The 23,356-nt window shown below is 43.8% G+C and overlaps 1 protein-coding gene across 1 annotated transcript in view; it reads right to left on the bottom strand.

The window, feature by feature from the left end:
• Positions 1-2,107: 2,107 nt before the first annotated feature.
• The window catches only part of LOC124043784 (3-hydroxyisobutyryl-CoA hydrolase, mitochondrial-like), a 52,144-nt gene continuing 30,895 nt past the window's right edge, over positions 2,108-23,356 (bottom strand). Inside the window, exons 8-14 of the mRNA XM_046362744.1 lie at positions 13,427-13,572; positions 12,929-13,015; positions 10,972-11,030; positions 5,805-5,886; positions 4,182-4,304; positions 3,922-3,955; positions 2,108-3,729 (exon numbers count right to left, since the gene is read on the bottom strand). Of these exons, the coding sequence (XP_046218700.1) occupies positions 3,614-3,729; positions 3,922-3,955; positions 4,182-4,304; positions 5,805-5,886; positions 10,972-11,030; positions 12,929-13,015; positions 13,427-13,572 (647 nt within the window). The 3' untranslated portion in view covers positions 2,108-3,613. The remainder of the gene's footprint in view (positions 3,730-3,921; positions 3,956-4,181; positions 4,305-5,804; positions 5,887-10,971; positions 11,031-12,928; positions 13,016-13,426; positions 13,573-23,356) is intronic.

Here is a 23,356-nt window from a genome sequence, read left to right as displayed (position 1 = left end):
TTGTATGTGATCCTTTCACAGTCCGCCCAGGTGGATAATTCTCCTCCCTCGCTAAGAAAACTATGCCCTCGCTGGATGAGGCTGCAATTCTAACTGAGCTGATTGAATTCCAGACGTCGAGACAAATCGGATGCACTCAGGAGTGCCGAGGCCTTGTGCGTGTTTTGGGTAGCAAGCTCATAGGAAAACAATAACTTTGTACTTAATAAAAAGTGATATAGGCTACTAACATTATTGTGATTATTATTGTTAGTGCTTATTCATGGCTATTTTAGGGCTCATGCTGACAGTATTTTCTGTTCATTTTGTAACAGGAGCAGGTTATGCCGAGACTCCCGATACGGACATTCAGACACAGACTTTGCCTTTTTTTTCTTTAAATTATTGTTTTATGTAGAACGCTACCTTTTTGGCCAGTTGCAATTTGAAGTAGGCCTAATAAATTAAATAAAAAAGGTCCTACTAGGCTGCGAGAAAGATGCTTTTAAAGTCACATAACTGGCTGAGGTAGGCCAAGTTATTTTATGTAGATCTTGGCTCGGAGGAAATATACTCCAATTAAACCCTCTAATTTTTATTTATTTATTTAAACTTTATTTAAGGTGTTAAGTCAAATTAAAGTCAAATTTGTTAAGTCAAATTAAAATGAATATTATTGTTGAAATGAATTACTCAACTGGTGTAGTTATATTACATCTGTTGCTGGGTGCCACTTGCATAACAAGTTAGCTATATTTTCAGCACCAGGCGCTGTTCACCTATTGATTGCGCTGAGGTTGCAGCTTTATGTTTCAGAACAACAAAATGGTCTCCTGCATTTGGCCTCCTCATTATGTTCAAATGTAACTTTTGCACTATTTAGGTAGTGTCACTTTTTTCTTGGGACATTGCATTTGAGACTTTTTGAATCTCAAGTCCAAGATTATTTTTTTAATTATGAAAGAAATATTCATAATTCATTTGGGGGGCTTTGGGGGGACAAATAATATTTGGGGAAACCTGCTTCAGGAGCTCAACGCTACAGGCTTTGTATTCAAAGCTGATGTTTAACACTGTATATAGACTTTTCTCTACTGTATTATTGACTGTATGTTTTGTTTATTGCTATGCTTTATCTTGGCCAGGTCGCAGTTGCAAATGAGAACTTATTCTCAACTGGCTTACCTGGTTAAATAAAGGTGAAAATTTTAAAAATAAACATTCCACTTTAGAAATGGAATATCCAACTGGGTCTCATTTTACAGTAAGCGTCCGTAGGTTATTAATACTCAAATATAAACACAACAATTTCTAAGATTTTGCTGTTACAGTTCATATAAGGAAATCAGTCAATTGAAATAAATAAATTAGTCCCTAATCTATGGATTTCACATGACTAGGCAGAGGTGCAGCCATGGGTGAGCCTGGGAGGGCATAGGCCCACCCATTGGGGAGCCAGGCCCAGCCAATCAGATAGTGTTTTTCCCCACAAAAGGGCCTAATTACAGACAGAAATCTTCATCATCCAGCCCTCCCCCTTTGATGATCCCACAGGTGAAGAAGCCGGATGTGGAGGTCCTGGGCTGGAGTGGTTACAAGTGGTCTGTGGGTGAGGCCGGTTGGACGTATTGACAAATTCTCTAAAATGATTCAATACTCTGGAAACAGCGCCGGTGAACATTCCTTTTAATACTTTTTTACACCTTTTTCGTGATATCCAAATGGGTATTTACAGTCTTCTCCCATCGCTGCAACTCCCATATGGACTCGGGAGAGGCGAAGGTCGAGAGCCATGCGTTCTATGAAACAACGTATAGCTGGCGACCAAAGTCGGTGTGCATGCGCCCGGCCCGCCATAACAAGTTGCTAGAGCACGATGGGACAAACGTTGCACGTTCCCTCAAAACTTGAGACACCTGTGTTGAGACATTGTGTTGCATGATAAAAGTGCACATTTCAGAGTGGCCTTTTATTGTCCACAGCACAAGGTGCACCTGTGTAATAATCCGCTTCTTGATATGCCACACCTGTCATGTAGATGGATTATCTTGAGAAAGGACACAATGCTCACTAACATGCATGTAAACAAATTTGTACACAATATTTTAGAGAAATAAGCTTTTTGTGCTTTTGGAACATTTGTGATCTTTTATTTCAGCTCACGAAACATGGGACCCGCACCTTCCGTTTATATTTTTGTTCTGTGTGGTTACATAGGCAGGCACAACATAATTATTATTTTATCAACGATGACTTCAAACAATTAAATCAAATGACAATTTTTACAAATCAGGTTTCCATACACATCTTTATCAACATATTTATTATACAAGAGATTTTTTACAGCTATTAGTTGGGAAATTGTATCCATTGAATTGGATACTGAAGAGCACACAATGAATTGAGAACTTCTGGCCTTTGCCATACAGTAATGCAATGAAAAATGCAACCCCGAGTGATCACTCCAGCTACATGACAAAGCTAAAAGGCATTAAGAATGACACCTGGCTGGTGACTTTTGAAGGGCAAATCCTAAACCATAAAAGCTTATCTCTGAAGCCAAGATAATTACTGAGCCTGTGTGCTCTAGGAGAGTGTTTACGCTGGTTCATTGTTTACTTCGCAAACTTTGTGGTGGGTCTTTCAGCCACTGACCTAATTTATCTCTGGGAGCCTGTAAGAGCTCTTAACTGTGTGCTGAGGGTTTGAGTGCTGCGAATGGGATTTCATATAATCAATGATTTGAGCTGGGTACAGAGAAACGCAAAAAGGCCAGATTCAGTCGAAGACACACTGCAGAAAAATGACAAAGCACTGCAAAATCATAAAAATCCAAATTAGGTAGAAATCAGTCTGTATATTTTAACATGGTGTTTTCCCAGTCCGGGCTTCCAGCAATGTGCATTTGATTGAATCCATAGGAAATGTACTGGAGAGACAGACTAACTGAAAGACACTCATAAACAGGACATTATGACACTCAACAAGGGCCATAATAACCACCTGACAGTACTCTCCCAAGTTATATGACACTTCAAACAGGACAGAACCTCTTGCTTACCCAGCTACTCACCGAAACAAACATTTGTTTCTTGGCACCGCCAAATGTACCGAGAAATATTGTTCTTTGCAAATAATACTGTACACCAGCACAATGGAGATACTGTACATATCGTCTGACTCAATGTCTATATAACTGGTCTGGTATCCATCCAACTTTAGCCTTTTAGCCTGATGCTAGCTTTTGAGAAGTCATACTTGAAGAGTCCGTTCAATTAGTTTAAAAATGCATTGCAAAATGGGCACAGCACTGGGGTGTGGTCTTGCCAAAGTCCTGCTGTTGTGATAGGCCACAGTGACTGACGTACCATGTCTGATGGCCGTGACCGACTACTCTAGAGTAGCTTCCTTTCTTTGTCTCCTCTCCAACTATATGACCACTGATGGGTGAAGGTGGTGGCTTAATCTCAACGATAAAGCTCTCAGTGAGAATATGGACTCTGATGAGTGGCCATGAAGGAAAGGATACAAGGGAAGGAAACAAATTTAGGCAACTAGGACGCTTCCTATGAGAAGGCCTCATGAGCGGGAAGTGATGTCCCTTGACCCCTTGTTCTATTCTATTGAGGTGTCCTTACAGCTTGAGGTCACGGTCCCCCAGAGACGAGAAGCAGTCCTCCACACTCTGTTCTGAGACCTCCTTCAGTGTGGATGGACTCCACTTGGGGCTGTGGTCCTTGTCAACCAGCACTAGGAACACAAAGCAAAAAATAAAACGAATTGCATACTGACAGAAACGTCCTAATAACACAGAAATTCAAAAGGGACGTGGAGCAGTTTTTGCCAATTAGTACTCAATATCATTGTACAGAAATAAGAGGTCAATCTGTAAAATATCAAAAGGGATTTATTTATGTGTTTTGCAAGAGTCAAACTCCTTACCTGCCCTCACGCCCTCGTAGAAGTCACTGCCCTTCTGCAAAACAACAAGAATCAGAAATCCTGACACACATACATGCTTTAAACGAAGAATACCACTAATATATACCAGGAACTGTTTAGGGTCTATCCTATTCAAAACCCAGTAAATGAGTAAATTACATTACCTTCGGATGGAAAAACATTTAAACTAAGATAAAGTAAATCAAATGTGACGGGGAACAGGAAGTAGTATTAAAGGCCTGGGACCTTTCAGCACATACCACCATGCAGGCCTGACTGAGTCTGTACTCCATCACCAGAACCTCCTGCAAAGTCATGGTGCCTCCGGCCTGCAGCTGCTTGAAGGTTATCTTCAGCGATGTGGGAGACATCTTGGCGAGGGTCTATGAAATTCACAAATATAAAGAAAAACTTCTTAGCTGTAGCCCAGGTAGTTATTAGCCAGCAGAACCTAATGTTCAATACACTAGCAATTATTTCATGTGATATTGTGAGTAGCCTATATCATTGTAGTCACCCACAATTACTGCCATTGCATTGATTAGTGTAACTCTCGTACCATAATTGGCAGTGACGAAATCAGGGCATTTCAGGATTTCCCTCCAAAGCCTGCATAGATACTTTAACTATTTTTCTCTTATTAGTGCCCTTGAACCAATAGGGAAACGTTTGTGCTTATGGACAGGACTATACCAATTGCTGCACTTTCCACTCAGCAGTTACAACATCCAGCTTCATAAGAAGAGTTGCTTCGTTATCATCGCTCTCTTTCAAGAAGAGCGGGCCCATTTCCTGTTTTACATAACCAGTGTCTTCCTCCCAACTCATACACCAGCTGGATTCAGGCATGTTTACGATCAAGCACATCCCATCTCATTAACGACACCATCTGTGATAAAACGTGTGTAGACACTGCGCATTATGAGGTGATGGTGTCAGTTTTCTCCACACTGAATCTGCACTTGTGATCACACGGCAACAGGGATGGCAAACACCGTACAATGTCATTTCAGGCAACATGGAAATGCGTCGCAATCCTTGTGCACATCTCTCTCACACGGCATCCAGGTTTACAGAGCATTTAGCTTCCAATCAAACAAGGACAGCTTGGCTTTTGGCACTTTTAAAGGACGTATTTATCATTCAGGATAAGGTTGTGCCATGGCAAGTGTTTGCCCAACAGGGGACTTTGGACAGTTGGGAGAGATTGGGCATTTCTGACCCAATGTCACACTGCCGATGGGACTGTCCGGTCAAGTCATCATCCTTATTTAGGGTGTTTTTTTAGAGCCTTCCATTGAGCCAATGTGGTAAGCTTAACCATATTAAGGGCTTACAGAGTGACAATTACTACCGTTAGCAGAGCCATGAATGTTGGACTTAACGGCCTGGGTTATGTTCTCACACTCTCAGATGACGTCAGATTGGCTGGCTAGCTGGGTTTCATTCACATTGAGAAGGAGAAGATGAGAGGAAATCATTTAGGAAAGGAAGATCCCTAGTCAGTCGTACAACTGAAAGCTTTCGACTGAAATGAGTCTTCCGCATTTAACCCTCTGAATCAGAGGTGTGGGGGGGCTGCCTTAATCGACATCAACGTCTTCGACGCATGGGGAACAGTGGGTTAACTGCCTTGTTCAGGGGCACAATGACAGATGTTTACCTTGTCAGCTCGGGGATTTGATCCAGCAACCTTTCGTTTACTGGCCCAACGCTCTAATTTAGAACATAGTCCATAGACATTTGTACATAGCGACAGATTTAGTTCCTCTATAGCCCCTCTCTCTGCTAGCCAAAGCTCCCGCCTTACCTCCAGTTAGCGTATGTGTGGGAGATGGGAATGGAGGTCGCGGTGAGGCTAACTAGCTTGAGGATGGACCCACCTCAGCTTGTTTCTGGGCGAATGGAGAGCCGTCTGTCTTTAGGTTGTGTACAATCCCCTCCACGCTGTTGGACTGGAATAGCCTAAGGGCCGCAGGAATACAGGGATGAGACATGGTCAGTTGAAGTACATATGGCTGAATACACACGTGCACACCCAGATAGACACACAGACACACACACACAAGCACACACAAGGCACTCACTCATTTGGTGTTGTGAGGGGCTGCACATGGAATTCACAGCCCTACCCCTCTATCTATAGCTCCCAAATGCCCTTTCCCTAACTTCACTCACTCCGCCATCTGAACTCATTACCTAGTGCCGTGTTTCCCCGACTCCAGTCCTCAAGTACCCCCAACCATCATGTAAGATGGCACTGCAGTGGATAGCAGCAATCTTACAGGCTCCTGACCAATTCTGCTATTTTGTGTGTTCTTTTAAGCTGATCTAAACTTTTTTGTACATAATGTCTCCGCCATAATTTCCTATGACCGAAAACAGATTGTCAACACGGGGGCCCGTCGGGGGTGGTGTGTGTAGTCCCCTCCTGTACTCCCTGTTCACCCACGACTGTGTGGCCTAACACGACTCCAAGAATGCTACCTGCCTCAATGCATAGCGCCAACTGTAAAGTTTGGTGGAACAGGAATAAGGGTCTGGGGATGTTTTTCATGGTTTGTGCTAGGCCCCTTCGTTCCAGTGAAGGGAAATCTTAACGCTACAGCATACAATGATATTCTAGACGATTCTGTGTTTCCAACTTTGTGGAAACAGTTTGGGGAAGGCCTTTCCTGTTTCAGCATGACAATGCCCCCGTGCACAAAGCAAGGTCCATACAGAAATGTGACTGACTGTGTCAAATCGGTCTTATGTAGCAACATTTGAAATTGTGTTTTTTAACATTGGATAAAAGTAGAGACTCAACAAAAGGGTATATCATACACTACAGTTGAGGAACAATGGGAAAGTAAGTCTGCTTTGAAATTGAAATGTAAACTTTCTCACTTTTGAGAAAATGGCCTTTGAATGTTTTGGTACCACTACTGGAGACCCCTCTTTGTCTGCACCCATTCAGCATTGTTCACACCCTCTTAAGCTTTAGCCCCATATATTTAAGGGTTGATCTGAGCATTCTGTACTAACAGCAGCAGTCAAGCATCCAAGCTCACATGCTAGCTACTTCCAGACACAAATGAGAGAATGTCTCACTGAACATTACTCGTGCATGCAGAGCTGGTTAGGCTATTATGTTATCCAGAGTGTTGGTGACTACAACTGTGCTGTCAGATTGTGAATTTACTAATGGACAGTGTTTCGCTCTCGGAGCGTGCAGAGCGCACACTGGACGCTCTGGCCGGCGAGTAGGGTTGATCCGAACGGTCTGACCTCACAACAGCAGTCAAGCACCGAAGCTAACTGGCTAACATTGGCTAGCTTGCTGGCTACTTCCAGACACAATGAGAGAACACCCCACTCTGACCATTTTACTCGCCCTAGCAGAGCTGGTTAGGCTGTTTTCATGTTATCCAGAGCGTTGATGACTAACTGTGCTGCTGGCAACAATTTAATTACACTTTTTTGACAACGTTTACTGACACCGGTTATATTCAACAGGTGTTGAGCGTTCGTAAATTCATCAGTTATTCTGCGGTCTGGTACACTCAGACAAGAGTGCTCTGAAATCTGAGTAGATTGCCAGACTGAAATGTAACGTTAGCTAGCGAGCCAGCCAGCTAAAGTTAGCTAGCGAACAGTACACTTTAACTTGAAATGAAACCACTTTGTCAAAATTAGAAATGTGTAATATCTGAAAATGTAACCGTACACATCATTCATGGATGGACGCGTCTCCTGTCGGATGCCATGTTTGCCCTTAGTTTGAAGATGCAATCTGGAGTTTGCGCCATCTACTTAGCTATCATACTCGAATTCCAATTATTTCAAAATTAGGTCCTCCAGAAAGTGGAGAAAACACATATGCAGTTTTCCTACAGAATTAATTTTTAATTTTTTAATTTTTTAAACGCATTAATAAGGACTACCTATACATACTGACCAGCTCAAATCGACAGAAGCGTGCTAATATGGTAGACCAATCCAAACTCATCTCTTGGCATGTCCAGCCCACTCATTAACTCAGCCAATCAATGGCTAACGGGAAGGTTGCTTACTTTTTCTGTGGCTAAACCAACTAGGCTCGTAATTTAACAATTTGATTCGTATTTACAGATGGCATACAAGTTTGTTATTAAGGCTCATGAAAGTTCACATGTTCGAGAAGGCATTCTGCCAAAAAAACACATTTTGATAAAAATAAAACAAAGTTATCGTTCAAATGGCTAGCCTGTGAAGTAGTGACCCGCGACATATGCCTAGTTTCCGGAAACGGGTCACAAATGGTTTATCGAGATCGGTGTAGAAGAACTTGACTGGACGGCACAGAGCCCTGACCTCAACCCTATCAAACACTTTTGGGATGAATTGTAACGCTGACTGTGAGCCTAGCCTAAAATCGGCCAACATCAGTGCCCGACATCATCACTAATAATCGTGGCTGAATGGAAGCAAGTCCCCGCAGCAATGTTCCAGCATCTAGTTTAATGCCAATGATTTTGGAATGAGACGTTCGACAAGCAGGTGTCCACATACTTTTGGTCATGTAGTTTACATGGACATGGCTACGTTAATTACCTCGTATCCCTGCACATAGACTCAGTACTGGTACTACCTGTATATAGCCACGTCATTTGACTTGTTTTTGTTATTCACTGTGTATTTATTCCTCGTGTCACTACTTATATATTATTTTTCTATCTTCAATTCTGCATTGTTGGAATAATATCACTGTTAGTCTACGCCTGCTGCTTACGAAGCATGTGACAAATAATATTTGATAGATTTGTTGTTGTTGCCCCTGACAAACTCACCTGATTAGTTGACAAGTTTGTAATAATATTTGGAAGATAAATACACAACACAGGGGATGAGAGGACTAGGATTAACGATCAATGGGATACTTGTTATTTGACCATTGGCCAAGTTGTCCTGCAAGGACTTTTGATTTGTTAAACCCAGGCTTGGGTGGGGGGGGTATAAGTGGCATCCTGTCCTTTGTTCTGTGGAAAAAAAAACTGAAGGACAGGGGAGACTGAACGTCTACTTTTCAGCATAGCACCTATGATTTGTCTCACTCAAATAAATCTAAGAATTGAAGAATATCCTCAATTGCTAACAAACTGAATCAGGTGTGTTTGTCCAGGCCTACAACTAAAATGTGTGCTGTTGGGGGTATTTGAGGACTGGAGTAGGGAAAACACTGACCTAGCGTATGTCGGCACCTGAATGTGTTGGGGTCACTCTTTCATTTCATTATGTGCAAAATGTTTAAAGCAATGAAACTACTCACTGAAAAAGCCATTTTCATGAAATATGCACTTTCTTGGCACGAGACCAATGTTATAATACCTAGTGTGCCTTAATTGTCTACAGTTAAACATCACATCAATCATCCTGAGAGACATTAGAAGGAGTATGTGTGTCAGTAAAACAGCAAACAGCCCAGGACAAGTGTAAAAAATAGCCTACATTACACAACAGCGGTTCATAACAAACACATACGGTAGACAGGGCCAGTGAAGATAAGTAAAAATGAAGGGTGTACTCGATAAGAGGGCATATAAATAGCGACTGGAGGCGATCTCTTTCTCAGCTCAAAAGGAAGCGCGCTCTCTCTCTCTCTGTGCTGCAGGCCCCTAACAGTGTTAGCAGTGCACCAATCAATGATGTATATAAACCCTGGATTGCTGATGCTATGTATTGGCCAATGAGAGGCTTTGAAGCCACCGGTCAGCCATACTGGTACTCCTCAGATGAAACAGTCCTCCATAGGAATTAATGGAATTCTACAGTATTTAAGTATTTGTTGTTGATGTGGGGAAAGTAACATTAGTACCTTTTTTTTTTAAGTATGCTTTAAGAAAATGTTACATTTTTGCATTTTATATTTTGGCGTTTAGCTCACATAATTTAAAATGATGCATTAAGGGGTCTTGGTTTAACAAAATGTGACGTCAATAAATGCATTTATCTAGCTTCCGAAATATTTTATTTTACAACGGTGGAGGAGTGCCAAGATGGAGGTGCTGTGGCTTTAACCCCCCCCCCCGTCAGTCAGTCATCTAGTGTATATATAAATCATTGGCACCAATGCTCAATGTAACAGAACCATTTGTTGTGCAGTGTGCTTTTGTTCTAGCCCAGTACTAAAACATCCGACACCAGTCTTTATCGAGCCCTTGATTAGATGAATCACGTGTGACATCATTTAGAGCTGGGCTGGAACAAAAGCCAGCACACCCTGCGGGTACCTAGAACCAGGATTAAAGAACACTGGCGTCAAGCTACCACAGGACAACTAACAGAAAGAAGCGTTTAATGCTAATAACAGTTGGCCTACTGTGACTCGGGCTTATGTACTGCTCCAAGGGCTGTGGGTTACACCACGGCCCAATGTCTTCTAGGCCAGAGTGTGCCTCTGTCACACATGGACACATATTGTGTAAATCACAGAGAAAAGTAATTAGTGCTAAGGAAATGTTCTGTAGCTGTTTGGTAAGGGAGGGAACGCAACCTGGCTTGCCAGTGTGTTATTACAATAAATATGGCTACGCTCTGTAACGGGGACATGCTTTCAAAGAGCTGGGTTTCATCTCGGTGTGTGTGTGTGTGTGTGTGTGTGTGTGTGTGTGTGTGTGTGTGTGTGTGTGTGTGTGTGTGTGTGTGTGTGTGTGTGTGTGTGTGTGTGTGTGTGTGTGTGTGTGTGTGTGTGTGTGTGTGTGTGTGTGTGTGTGTGTGTGTGTGTGTGTGTGTGTGTGTGTGTGTGTGTGTGTGTGTGTGTGCACAAGCAGAGGTGCATAAGCCAGCGGTAAAACAAGGACAGCGTTGGCAGGAATCATTCATCAGCGTGAAGACACTGGAGACGTCGCACACGTTTTTAATACCATCTGGGACTTTGTTCTCTCCAATACACTGTATTATAGCTAGCAAGTTAAAAGCTGCATACACTTCTCTGACCCTCACCCAACCCGTTTCTAAATTGTGTGGCTCATGGCTTCATCGGTTAGACCACCTAGGGGGGGAAAAGAATGGAGGCTGTGGAGGACTTACTTATCAATCAAGTCTATGTGCTGCTCAAGGACAAATGGCTTCTCTGCATCCAGACTGCTCTGTGGACAGAATTCGTGGATGCTAGTTAAACACATACATACACTTTCTCGTTTTCACATTCTTTCTCTTGGGAGTGTATTACAATGTTAAGGACTGGCAATGCAGATATTGCAGGCCAGTTGGCACAACACAATGCCCCACATATTGTTGTGTTCAACTCCACCGGCTTAATGCAGGTCCAAGTTTATATTACCTCTGTATAAACCCATATTGGGGGGCTATAAAAACCCTATTCCTGATCACACCAAACCAAGGCATAGACCAACACACACGTGAACACACACACACACACACACACACACACACACACACACACACACACACACACACACACACACACACACACACACACACACACACACACACACACACACACACACACAGTAGATCCTACATAGACATGACTAACAACCCAATTAGTATGAAGCAGAACATTTACACAAAACGGAAAAAAGCAATCAAATCAAATGTAATGGTAGCAAAATGCTTGTGTGCTTGGCTCCAACAGTGCAGTAATATCTAACAATGATTGAGTTGGAGACGAGCGTGGCCACGCAGTCATGGGTGAACAGGGAGTACCGGAGGGGGCTGATCACGCACATGTGGGGCCCCTGTGTTGAGGATCAGCTTTGTGGAGGTGTTGTTGCCTGACGGGGCCCTGGGGTCGGCCCGTCTGGAAGTCCAGGACCCAGTTGCACAGGGCGGGGTTCAGACCCAGGACCCTGAGCTTAATGATGAGCTTGTGGTGTTGGAAGTCTGAGCTGTGGTCTATGAACAGCATTCTTGCATAGGTATTCCTCTTGTTCAGATTGGTTAGGGCAGTGTGCAGTGTGATAGTGATTGCGTCATCCATGGCTCTATAGGGGCAGTATGCAAATTGCAGTGGGTATAGGGTGTCGGGTAAGGTGGAGGTGATATGATCCTTAACTAGCCTCTCAAAGCACTTCATGATGACAGTTACCCTCACTTTCTTGGGTACAGGAACAATGGTGTACATCTTGAAGCAAGTGGGGACAGCAGACTGGGATAGGGAGAGATTGAATACGTCCGTAAACACTCCAGCCAGCTGGTCTGCGCATGCTCCGTTGACATTGCTAGGGATGTCGTCTGGGCCGGCAGCCTTGCGAGGATTAACACGCCTAAATGTCTTACTCACATCTGCCAGGGAGAATGAGAGCTCACAGCCTTTGGAAGCAGTGATGGCCCGCGTCGGTGGCACTGTTTATTTTCTTCTAAGTGGGCGAAGAAGGTGTTTAGCTTGTCTGGTAGCAAGACGGTGTCTGAGACGTGGCTGGTATTCCCTTTTTAATTCATGATTATCTGGAGTCCCTGCTACATACGTCTTGTGTCTGAGCCGTTGAATTGCAACTCCACTTTGTCTCTGTACTAACGTTTTGTTTAACGTTACGGATGGCATAACTGGACTGTACTAAACCGTATTCCCAGTCACCATGGGACCAGTTGCCGTGGTTGGGACCAATGCGGTGATTTACACTCTCAGTTTGTGCGAATGCTGCAATCTATCCACGGTTTTTGGTTTGGATAGGTTTTAAATCGTCAAGGTGGAAACAACATCTTCTATGCACTTCCTGATGAACTCCGTCACCGTGTCAGTGTATACGTCAATGTTATTCTCAGAGGCAACCCGGAACATATCCCATTCTAGGTAGTCAAAAACTGATTTGCTGAAGGGAGGGCCTTGTAGCTGTCCCAGAAAGGAGAGTAGAAATGTTTTGAGAGTTTTTGATGCGCGAGTATCGCAGGCAATGTGTTGGTAAAACGTTGGTAGTGTTTTCCTTAGTTTTGCTTTATTATAATCCCCAGCTAAAATAAATGCAGCCTCAGGATAAACAATATACTACAAAGTTGGTTAGGAGCCGGGAACCAGGCAACCTACCCGTTTCTGATACGAGTCCAACACTCTGGAGACGTCTTCAATGGAGGGAGTTTTCAGGTCCACTAGCTCCTTCTCAAGGGCTGCAATCTGGGGAAAAAGAGGGAAGAGAATGATCCATCTTGATCTTGACCACAAGACTTTACTTTGACTCATGATTCAAGACTTTCACCTCTCCAAAATGGAACCCTCTCAGGTCAAGATGATTTTCCCAGTGGGGGCTACAACTATTTGTATTACACACAGGTAAAATGTTGTTTTTGTATTCAGGAAATCTGACCCCTGCTGCTCTCCTGCATCCGCTCAAGGTTGTAGTCCTACATGAACTCTAGTCCCTACTGATAATAGCCTCACACCAACAGTGTCATGGCAGCTATAAAAAGGAGCAGCCATTTTGTGCCAGGAGTTTGTTGGCACCTGCAGACATTGGCCATGGACCCACTGACTCAGCACCCGGTTCCCCACTAAAGCCCTGACCTCCCGCCCTCCGCCCAGCAGTACCTTTTGAGACTCCACAAAGTGAGTGGCAACTCCTGCTCTCTGGACATCGCGTCCTTTGAGGCGGAATCCTGTCAGGGCCAGGAAGAGGCCCAGCTGGCCCTGTAGCCTTGGCAGGAAGTAGCCGCCGCCCACATCAGGGAACAGTCCTGGCAAATCAAGACAAATCAAGTCATGGTGCTGTAAATTAGATTTAAAAAACAACAACAAAGCAGTGAAACATATCGTATCACATCAGAGACTGTAACGTTCTTTGCTTCACGGAAGCATGGCTCAAGAAAGACACTATCGGAGTCGGTGTAGCCAAGTCCTTCTGTTCACCTGACTTAGAATTCCTCACAATCTAATGTCGACCGCATTATCTACCAGGAGAATTCTCTTCGATTATAATCACAGCCATATATATTCCCCCGAAACAGATACATCGATGGCCCTAAACAAACTTTATTTGCAAACTGGAAACCACATATCCTGAGGCTGCAATCATTGTAGCTGGGGATTTTAACAAGGCTAATCTGAAAACAAGACCTAAATTCTATCAGCATATCGATTGTGCAACCAGGGCTGGTAAAACCCTGGATCATTGTTATTCTAACTTCCGCGACACATATAAGGCCCTCCCCCACCCTCCTTTCAGAAAAGCTGACCACGACTCCATTTAGTTGCTTCCAGCCTACAGGCAGAAACTAAAACCGGAAACTCCCACGCTTAGGTCTGTTCAACGCTGGTCCGACCAATCAGATTCCATGCTTCAAGACTGCTTCGATCACGTGGATTGGGATATGTTTCGCATTGCATCCAACAACAACATTGACGAATACGCTGATTCGGTGAGCGAGTTCATTAGAAAGTGCATTGGCGATGTCGTACCCATAGCAACTATTTAAAAAAATCACAAACCAGAAACCGTGGATTGATGGCAGCATTCGCACGAAACTGAAAGCGCGAAACACTGCTTTTAACCAGGGCAAGGTGACCGGAAACATGACCGAATACAAACAGTGTAGCTATTCCCTCCGCAAGGCAATCAAACAAGCTAAGCGTCAGTATAGAGACAAAGTAGAGTCGCAATTCAACGGCTCAGACACAGAGGTATCTGGCAGGGTCTACAGTCAATCACGGATTACAAAAAGAAAACCAGCCCCGTTGCGGACTAGGATGTCTTGCTCCCAGACAGACTAAATAACTTCTTTGCTCGCTTTGGGGACAATACAGTGCCACAGACACGGCCCGCTACCAAAACCAGCGGACTCTCCTTCACTGCAGCCAACGTGAGTAAAACATTTAGACGTGTTAACCCTCGCAAAGCTGCAGGCCCAGACAGTATCCCCAGCCGCGTCCTCAGAGCATGCGCAGACCAGCTGGCTGGTGTGTTTACGGACATATTCAATCAATCCTTATCCTAGTCTGCTGTCCCCTAATGCTTCAAGAGGGCCACCATTGTTCCTGTTCCCAAGAAAGCTAAGGTAACTGAGCTAAACGACTACCGCCCCGTAGCACTCACTTCCGTCATCATGAAGTGCTTTGAGAGACTAGTCAAGGACCATATCACCTCCACCCTACCTGACACCCTAGACCCACTCCAATTTGCTTACCGCCCCAATAGGTCCACAGACCACGCAATCGCAACCACACTGCACACTGAGAATGCTGTTCATCGATTACAGCTCAGCATTTAACACCATAGTACCCTCCAACTCGTCATTAATCTCGAGACCCTGGGTCTCGACCGCGCCCTGTGCAACTGGGTACTGAACTTCCTGACGGGCCGCCCCCAGGTGGTGAGAGTAGGCAACAACATCTCCACCCCGCTGATCCTGAACACTGGGGCTCCACAAGGGTGCGTTCTGAGCCCTCTCCTGTACTCCCTGTTCACCCACGACTGCGTGGCCATGCACGCCTCCAACTCAATCATCAAGTTTGCAGATGAAATTACAGTGGTAGGCTTGATTACCAACAACGACGAGACAGCCTACAGGGAGGAGGTGAGGGCCCTCGAAGTGTGGTGTCAGGAAAATAACCTCACACAATAGCAGGTGCAAATATGTTGCAATAAAAAAATATATATATATATTTGTTGCAAAAAAAAAAAAATGTAATTGGTACACAACATTGGAAGCTCTGTCCCAATTTCTGGTAAATACAATAAATTGAAAGGGCAGTGTGGAACCGGTCAATCTAGTCACAGATCCTACACCCACAAGTGACAAAAAAGGGCCAGAGATTTCCTTCTCAGCGAGGTCCTGGGTCATTGCTGTGAGGCCCAGAAAGACAACCGCCCAGTAATGAAAACGCTAGCAGACAAACCTCCCTTGACACAGATGGTGTCTACAATAGCGTCTCTCCGTTGAGCCACTTCAATATATGGACAGGCACCGGAAATCAAGCTGGTGCTAGTTGGCCACCAGAACAAGAGACTCAAACAGGCCCTTGATTAGACAGCTTTCCAGAAATCTCTAATGGAGGCTCAATTGTGGTGAGGGGTAAAGCGTGTGATGGAGAACAGTGACTGTTCAGATCCTTGCAATAATCTGCATGTTATTTAGGAAACATTTCAAGGATGTCTCAAATTGTAAAGGATTTGAGTATTCCCGTCTTAAATTATGCAACGCGGCAATCGTTTTCGAACAGCAGAGCAGATATAAAGCGCGCTTGGTTTCTCCATGGCATGATGACACTAGTGGGAGAGGAAGAGAGCGAGAGAAAGTGAGTCGGGTCAGGGATTAGAATCTCTGACCTGATTCTGGACTGAAAATGTAATATTATAAATGCCAGATTATAAATCCTGTTGAAGCCTAAGGCAGGGAGGGTTAAAGACAAACACAATCTCTTAATCCTATAGCGGAGGGGGTTAAGGTACTGGCGGTGGATGATGGGGGATGGGACGTCCAAGTGAAATCCCAGATCGACAGCACATAAAGTGATGAGATTTTAATTGAGCTGGGCAAGTGTAAACTCGTGTTAAAAATTGGCTTCCGTTTCTGTTTGGCTCTTATTTCTGGTCCAAATGGATTCCATTATAAATGTTTCTCACAGTTTAAAACAAAATGACTGATTCATTTGTGCTTCTCTTCATTTCTGGTCAACGTGCAGAAAGACTAGTGAGACTACTTGCTCTATAGCACCCACTCTGCATGACACATTCAGAGAAGCACTAGCGGACATTGGATCTGAACTTTTCTACTGAAAGTCTCAGACTGAGGAAGAAATTAAGTTTGAAATGCTTCACGATGCGCCATTTCATCAAGTCCCGATCACACTTAAACCATGTTTGAAAGACACTTTCTTTGTGGGTGCAAGCATTGTGTGAGGGGGCGGTGGAGGGTGTCTGAGATAAATTGTTAGTCTTTCCTTGTCACTGCTTTCGGGATAATTTGACAAGTGATTATGAAGACACCAGCCAAGTGGACTGCAATGGTGGGATAAGTGTCTTTTAGGCGCGGTTGCCTAAAACATCTTAATTGACATTTTTCCCCTCATCCATTCGCTTAAAGTTTACTAAACTTTTAGCTAAGTAGCTAGATAGCTATAGATCTAGCTAACTGGTTGATGTTTTCCTTTTGCAACCAGGGCAGAGTGATTACAAAGACACCAGCCACCCTTTCAATCAATGACTCATTTGAGATGATTGGCCTAGTAAGATCCTCTTTTCTCACCACCACCCCCTGCCCCTTATCGCACCATTGCAGTCCAAAAGTTTCCTTAAAGTTTCCTTAACTTTAGGTCAGTTGCACAAAAATGAAGGTGAATTTACCCCCTTAAATTAAGAGAAAGTTAAGGGTGCCCATGAGGTCCCTTAAACCTTCTTATGGCTGCAGGGGCAGTATTGAGTAGCTTGGATGAATAAGGTGCCCAGAGTAAACGGCCTGCTCCTCAGTCCCAGTTGCTAATATATGCAAAATATTAGCACATTTGGATAGAAAACACTCTGAAGTTTCTAAAACTGTTTGAATGATGTCTATGAGTATAACATAACTCATATGGCAGGCGAAAATCTGAGAAAAAATCCAAACAGGAAGAGGGAAATCTGAGGTTTGAGGTTTTTGAACTCAGCCCTATCGAAACACACAGTGGGATATGGTTTAAGTTGCACTTCCTAGGGCTTCCACTAGATGTTTACCGTCTTTAGAAACTTGAATGAGGCTTCTACTGTGATGTGGGGCCGGATGAGAGCTCTTTGAGTCAGTGGTCTGGCAGAGAGCCAGGTCCTGGTCACGCGCATTTCACATGAGAGCGACCTGCGTTCCGAGGCTTTTCTACAGACAATGGAATTCTCCGGTTGGAACGTTATTGAAGATTTATGATAAAAACATCCTAAAGATCGATTCTATACTTAGTTTTAAATGTTTCTATGACCTATAACTTTTTGAACTTTTCGTCTGACGTTCGGCTGGACCTGCACGAGCGTTTAGATTTGTGTACTAAAAACACTAATAAAAGTAGCTACTTGGACATAAAATTAATCACTAACCTTTTGATGATCTTTATCTCTATTTGTGCTTTTGTGACTCCTATCTTTGGCTGGAAAAATGGCTGTGTTTTTCTGTGGCTTGGTGGTGACCTAACAATCGTCTGTGGTGCTTTCGCCGTAAAGCCTATTTGAAATCGGACACTGTGGTGGAATTAACAAGATTACCTTTAAAACGGTATAAGATACATGTATGTTTGAGGAATTTTAATTATGAGATTTCTGTTGTTTTGAATTTGGCGCCCTGCACTTTCACTGGCTGTTGTCATATCGATCCTGTTAATGGGATTGAGTCCCTAAGAAGTTTTTAAGTGCTTCATTCAGTGTTGATATGAATGTAAACAGCATTTTAGGAGGTGAATGTTGCTTTCCTCTGCCCTGGTTGCAAAAGTAAAACATCTACCAGCTAGCTAGATCTATAGCTATCTAGCTAATTAGCTAAATGATGGAAGGTGCACAATCCATGGCTACAAAGCTAGCTGGCTAATTACTCTAAGTTAGCTTGATGTGCTAGAAAGAAGTGTTGTAGTACTCCAGTCCAGCACTCGGACTAGAGTCCCGATGTTCATGACTGGGACTCGACCATTGGTGACCGAGACACACCTTTCCGTGACTTTTATTTGTATTTGGACTGAATAGGCTCCTATGATAAGTCGAATATTAGCAGCATTGGGTGCACAGAGCGGCGAGGGTTCTGTTCTATAGCAGTGAGAAGGACGCGCTCCACCGGCACACAGCCTACATTAGCTGGTGAGCTGCGGCTAAGCAAGTGATGAGTGTGGAAAGACAGGCTCCACGCCGAACACATACAGTGGCAAGGAAAAGTATGTGAACCCTTTGGAATGACCTGGATCTGATCTTCATCTAGGTCACAACAATAGACAAACACATTCTGCTTAAACTAATAACACACAAACAATGATACGTTTTCATGTCTTTATTGAACACACCATGTAAACATTCACAGTGCAGGATGGGAAAAGTATGTGAAGCATTGGATTCAGTAGCTGGTTGACCCTCCTTTGGAAGCAATAACCTCAACCAAACATTTTCTGTAGTTGCGGATCGGACCTGCACAACGGTCAGGAGGAATTTTAGACCATTCCTCTTTACAAAACTGTTTCAATTCAGCAATATTATTGGGATGTCTGGTATGAACCGCTCTCGAGGTCATGCCACAGCATCTCAATCGGGTTGAGGTCAGGACTGACTGGGCCACTCCAAAAGGCGTATTTTCTTCTGTTGAAGCCATTCTGTTGTTGTTTTACTTCTGCATTTTGGGTTGTCTTGTTGCATCACCCAACTTCTGTTGAGCTTCAATTGGTGGACAGATAGCCTTACATTCTCCTACAAAATGTCTTGATAAACTTGGGAATTCAAGCTGTCCAGGCCCTGAGGCAGCAAAGCAGCTCCAAACCATGATGCTCCCTTTTTTTGGACAGCAGTGGCTTCTTCTATGGTGTCCTACCATGAACACCATTCTTGTTTAGTGTTTTATGTATCGTAGACTCTTCAACAGAGATGTTCCAGAGATTTCTTTAAGTCTTTAGCCGACACTAGGATTCTTCTTAACCTCATTGAGCATTCTGCACTGTGCTCTTGCAGTCATCTTTGCAGGATGGACACTCCTAGGGAGAGTAGCAACAGTGCTGCACTTTCTCCATTTATAGGCAATTTTTCTTACCATGGACTGATGAACAGCAAGGCATTTAGTCAACAATTCTTAATCTTGGGTCTTCTGAGAACTCTTTTGTTTGAGGCATTGTTCAGATCAGGCAATGCTTCTTGTATATAGCAAACTCAAATTTTGTGAGTGTTTTTTAGAGGGCAGGGCAGCTCTAATCAGCACCTCCAATCTCGTCTCAATGATTGTACTCCAGGTTAGCTGACTCCTAACGCCAGTTAGCTTTTGGAGAAGTCATTAGCCTAGGGGTTCACATACTTTTTCCAACCTACACTGTGAATGTTTAAATGATGTATTCAATATAGACAAGAAAAATACAATAATTTGTGTGTAATTAGTTTAAGCAGACTGTGTTTGTCTGTTGTTATGACTTAGATGAAGATCAGATCTAATTTTACGATCAATTTATGAAGAAATCTAGATAATTACAAAGGGTTCACATACTTTCTCTTGCCACTGTAGGCCAGTGGTTCCCAAACTGTGGGGTGTGCCCCGGGTCGACAAGGGGGGGGCACAGGGTTTCACCCTCCCAAAATTATGTCAGTCATTGCATACCTTAGAGAGCTATTAATATTTTTTCAGAATTATCCAGCTCAACTATCCCATGTCAGCTAATGTTTTTAGCTAGGGTTTTTTAGCCTATAGATTTTGTTGTAATGTTTGAGTCACTCAATTAGGCATGGCAAAATGTGTAGAATTGCAGGAAATAACCTTTAATGCTGCCAAGTTGTCTCTCTGCCAACAAGATGTGAACAGTTTGTGTCATGAACAGTGCTTGTGCCCATAGAAACAAACGTGTCGCACAGCAAGGGGGGTGCAGGATATTCCCCAATGCTGGAAGGGGGCCCTGAGTGAAAAGGTTGAGACAACCCTGATTTAGGCTACACATTGCACAAGCGACTCTTGCTTCCCCGTAATCACTAGTCACCAGTCGACTATTTTTGCTTTGCCCGGTAAAGAAAAACTGATTTTCAAAATTTAAAACAATAGTATTGAGTTAAAAAGTTAAATAACATTCTAGCTATTGGTCTCTCTCCCATTTAGTGTAGAAAAGTAGCATGTCTGAATTTGTCATCTTGCTCTACCCTCCCATTTTCCCCCTCCATCCCATACCCAGGTTCTGACAAGTGTCCATTTAGTTTTCACTCTGCAATAAAAAAAACTACACAAATAGGGCCTCCCAAGAGGTGCAGCGCTCTAAGGCACTGCTTCACAATGCTTGAGTCGCAGCCGACTCCAGCTATTGGCCAAGCATCGTCCGGGTTAGGCAAGGGTTTGGCCGGCCGAGATGTCCTTGTCCCATCGCACTCTAGCGAGCCGGGCGCATGCGGGTCAGGCGCATGCATACGACTTCGGTTGGCAGTTGTAGTCTTTCCTCTGACACATTGGTGCGGCTGCCTTCCGGATTAAGCGAGCAGTTTGTCAAGAAGCAGTGCAGCTTGGCAGGGTCGTGTTTCGGAGATCTCCCGAGTCAATAGCTGGAGTGATGCGAGTTGCAGCAATGGGACAATAATGTAACTACTAATTGGGGATAAAAGGGGGTTAAAACTACACAAATATCAGTGGGTGATCACAAAAAGTGATTGCGCCTGTTACAATTATGCAAATAATCATCTGGTCCAACAGGAAGTTAATTCAATGCTCAAATGACAATTTTCCCACAAGCCCGCCACTAGTTGTTAGACAAAATCCGGACAAAAAAAATGAGCCGATGTAGCAACAGACGAGCCTCAAACAAGCAGTACGAACGAGCAAAAAAACAGCAGTAACCAAAATTCTAACACCCCGAATCATTTGTTTTGCTTTCCAAAGATTTTCAGCAGATGCTGCAGTGTGGCACAAAATAGAAAACACCGGAACATTCCCGGAAGTCTCACGATGTTGTGTCTCTGGGTTTAGAAACTCTGTGCCTTTACCTAAGGAAAACGTTTGAGGGGCTCTATGCAATGCCCTTAGGTAAGGGTTCCCTTCAGGGAAATCCCTAAAGGCCCTGTTCTTAAAGTTCCTTTCACTAGAACATCAAAGAAAAACTTTCCAAGCGGATGGAAGCAGTGTTGGCCTACCATTGGCGTTAGCATTCAAATGCAAGAGAAAGTGTCCAAAAAAAATGAATTCAGTTCTGAGAATTTAAACTTGAGCTGTAGCTTTAAACTTTGGCCCTTCCACTGTAGAGGTAGGGGCTGAAGTGAAGAGAAATGCATTGCAGCTTGTGGCTCTGGGCCAGAGAAGTGTGACCAAGCAGCAGGGTAGAAAGCCAGGCAGCCCAAAAGAGGATTAGTCCCTCAGTTTTAGATAAAGTCTAACACCGCCCGAGAAGCTGTCTCTGCTAATAGCTGGTCTGTACTGTCCAGTCACGCACACACGGGTCTCAGTATGTGCAATTTAATGATTATCCTGATTGTTATTTTTCCTCTGCCGTCTTGCCAGTCACATGCCATGTGTTCAAAAACGACCGAATATGTAGTGTTTTTCTTCTATGGAAAACTTAAGGCTTTACTTCAGGGGTAGCCTATCGGGAAAACAATGAGACCCTTGGAACCACTCCGTTACTTTCGAATTCAGAGTCGTAACTGACAATGACTGCTCCATCTCTAAGAAAAAGATAGGCAAACTGATCGACCGACGCACGTGCGCACACACACAGCGAGAGATCAGAGAACTTCCAGAGACAGTCCCATTTCCAGTGGGAGACAGCCTCTCTGCAGTGAAGGACACCACACAGCTCAGGTGGAGCACAGTCAGGAAAGTAATCATTGAGACAGCTCACCCAGCACACGGACATGTCCTTTAGTGTGTGTACGCAAGAGAGAGACCGTTAACTGTGTGTGTGTGTGTGTGTGTGTGTGTGTGTGTGTGTGTGTGTGTGTGTGTGTGTGTGTGTGTGTGTGTGTGTGTGTGTGTGTGTGTGTGTGTGTGTGTGTGTGTGTGTGTGTGTGTGTGTGTGTGTGTGTGTGTGTGAGAGAGAGACAGGGACAGAGAGGGAGAAAGAGAGTGTATGCAAGTGTCCTTGAAAAAGAGGGTGTGTTTGGGTGTAGTAGAGTTGGGCGATGTCAACCTTTGTCCTCCGCTAAAACGACAGCTGGGCTATAAAACGAAATTGAATGAATCACAAAAGATAATGTTGTTGAAAAACTGGGCAGAGGCTAAGTGAAGGCAATGGCAAACCTTTTCTAATTTTCCTTTCTGGTGGAACAATGACTAATGAGTAACGGGCTGTGTTACCATAGCGAGCTAGATGATATGCCTACATTATGGGTTGAACAGTCTTCTAATCTCTCGTGGACTGATTCTCATGGACAGATGAAACGTTGAGAATCTGTCAAGGCTCAAGTAGAATTATGTGATTACGAATCACTGAGCTATAATAGGTTACGAGCAGCAGTAGTTCCTGGTTTTCGCCGTTGATTATTTGGAGGAATCAGGCTTGGGTGAAGGCAATGCTTAAAATGGTGCAGTGATTTTGAAGGTTGTGTGTGGAGGATAAGCAGTTTCCACTACATTCCACAGCCACAAAATTCCAGATTTTTGCTGTTGTTGTTTGGCGGCCATGACAAACATAGGTGAAGGGAGGGGGGGTTGGAACGAGAGATTCCGTTTGCGAGGGAGGAGACCTCGCTCCCTTCCTTTGCACAAAAGGTCATCACAAAGGTTATTGGCCATTTGGTTTCAACCTTGCATGGAGGGATTTCCCCCGGCGCGCATGGATCATTTGTTTGATTAAACTTGTCATTAGATTTTTTTTATAGGCTATTGATATCGTCTGTTCTTTCTCATTAATTAG

The sequence above is a fragment of the Oncorhynchus gorbuscha genome, linkage group LG09 (assembly GCF_021184085.1).
Source record: "Oncorhynchus gorbuscha isolate QuinsamMale2020 ecotype Even-year linkage group LG09, OgorEven_v1.0, whole genome shotgun sequence".
Lineage (NCBI taxonomy): Eukaryota > Metazoa > Chordata > Actinopteri > Salmoniformes > Salmonidae > Oncorhynchus > Oncorhynchus gorbuscha.
This window is presented reverse-complemented; position numbering and strand designations above follow the sequence as displayed.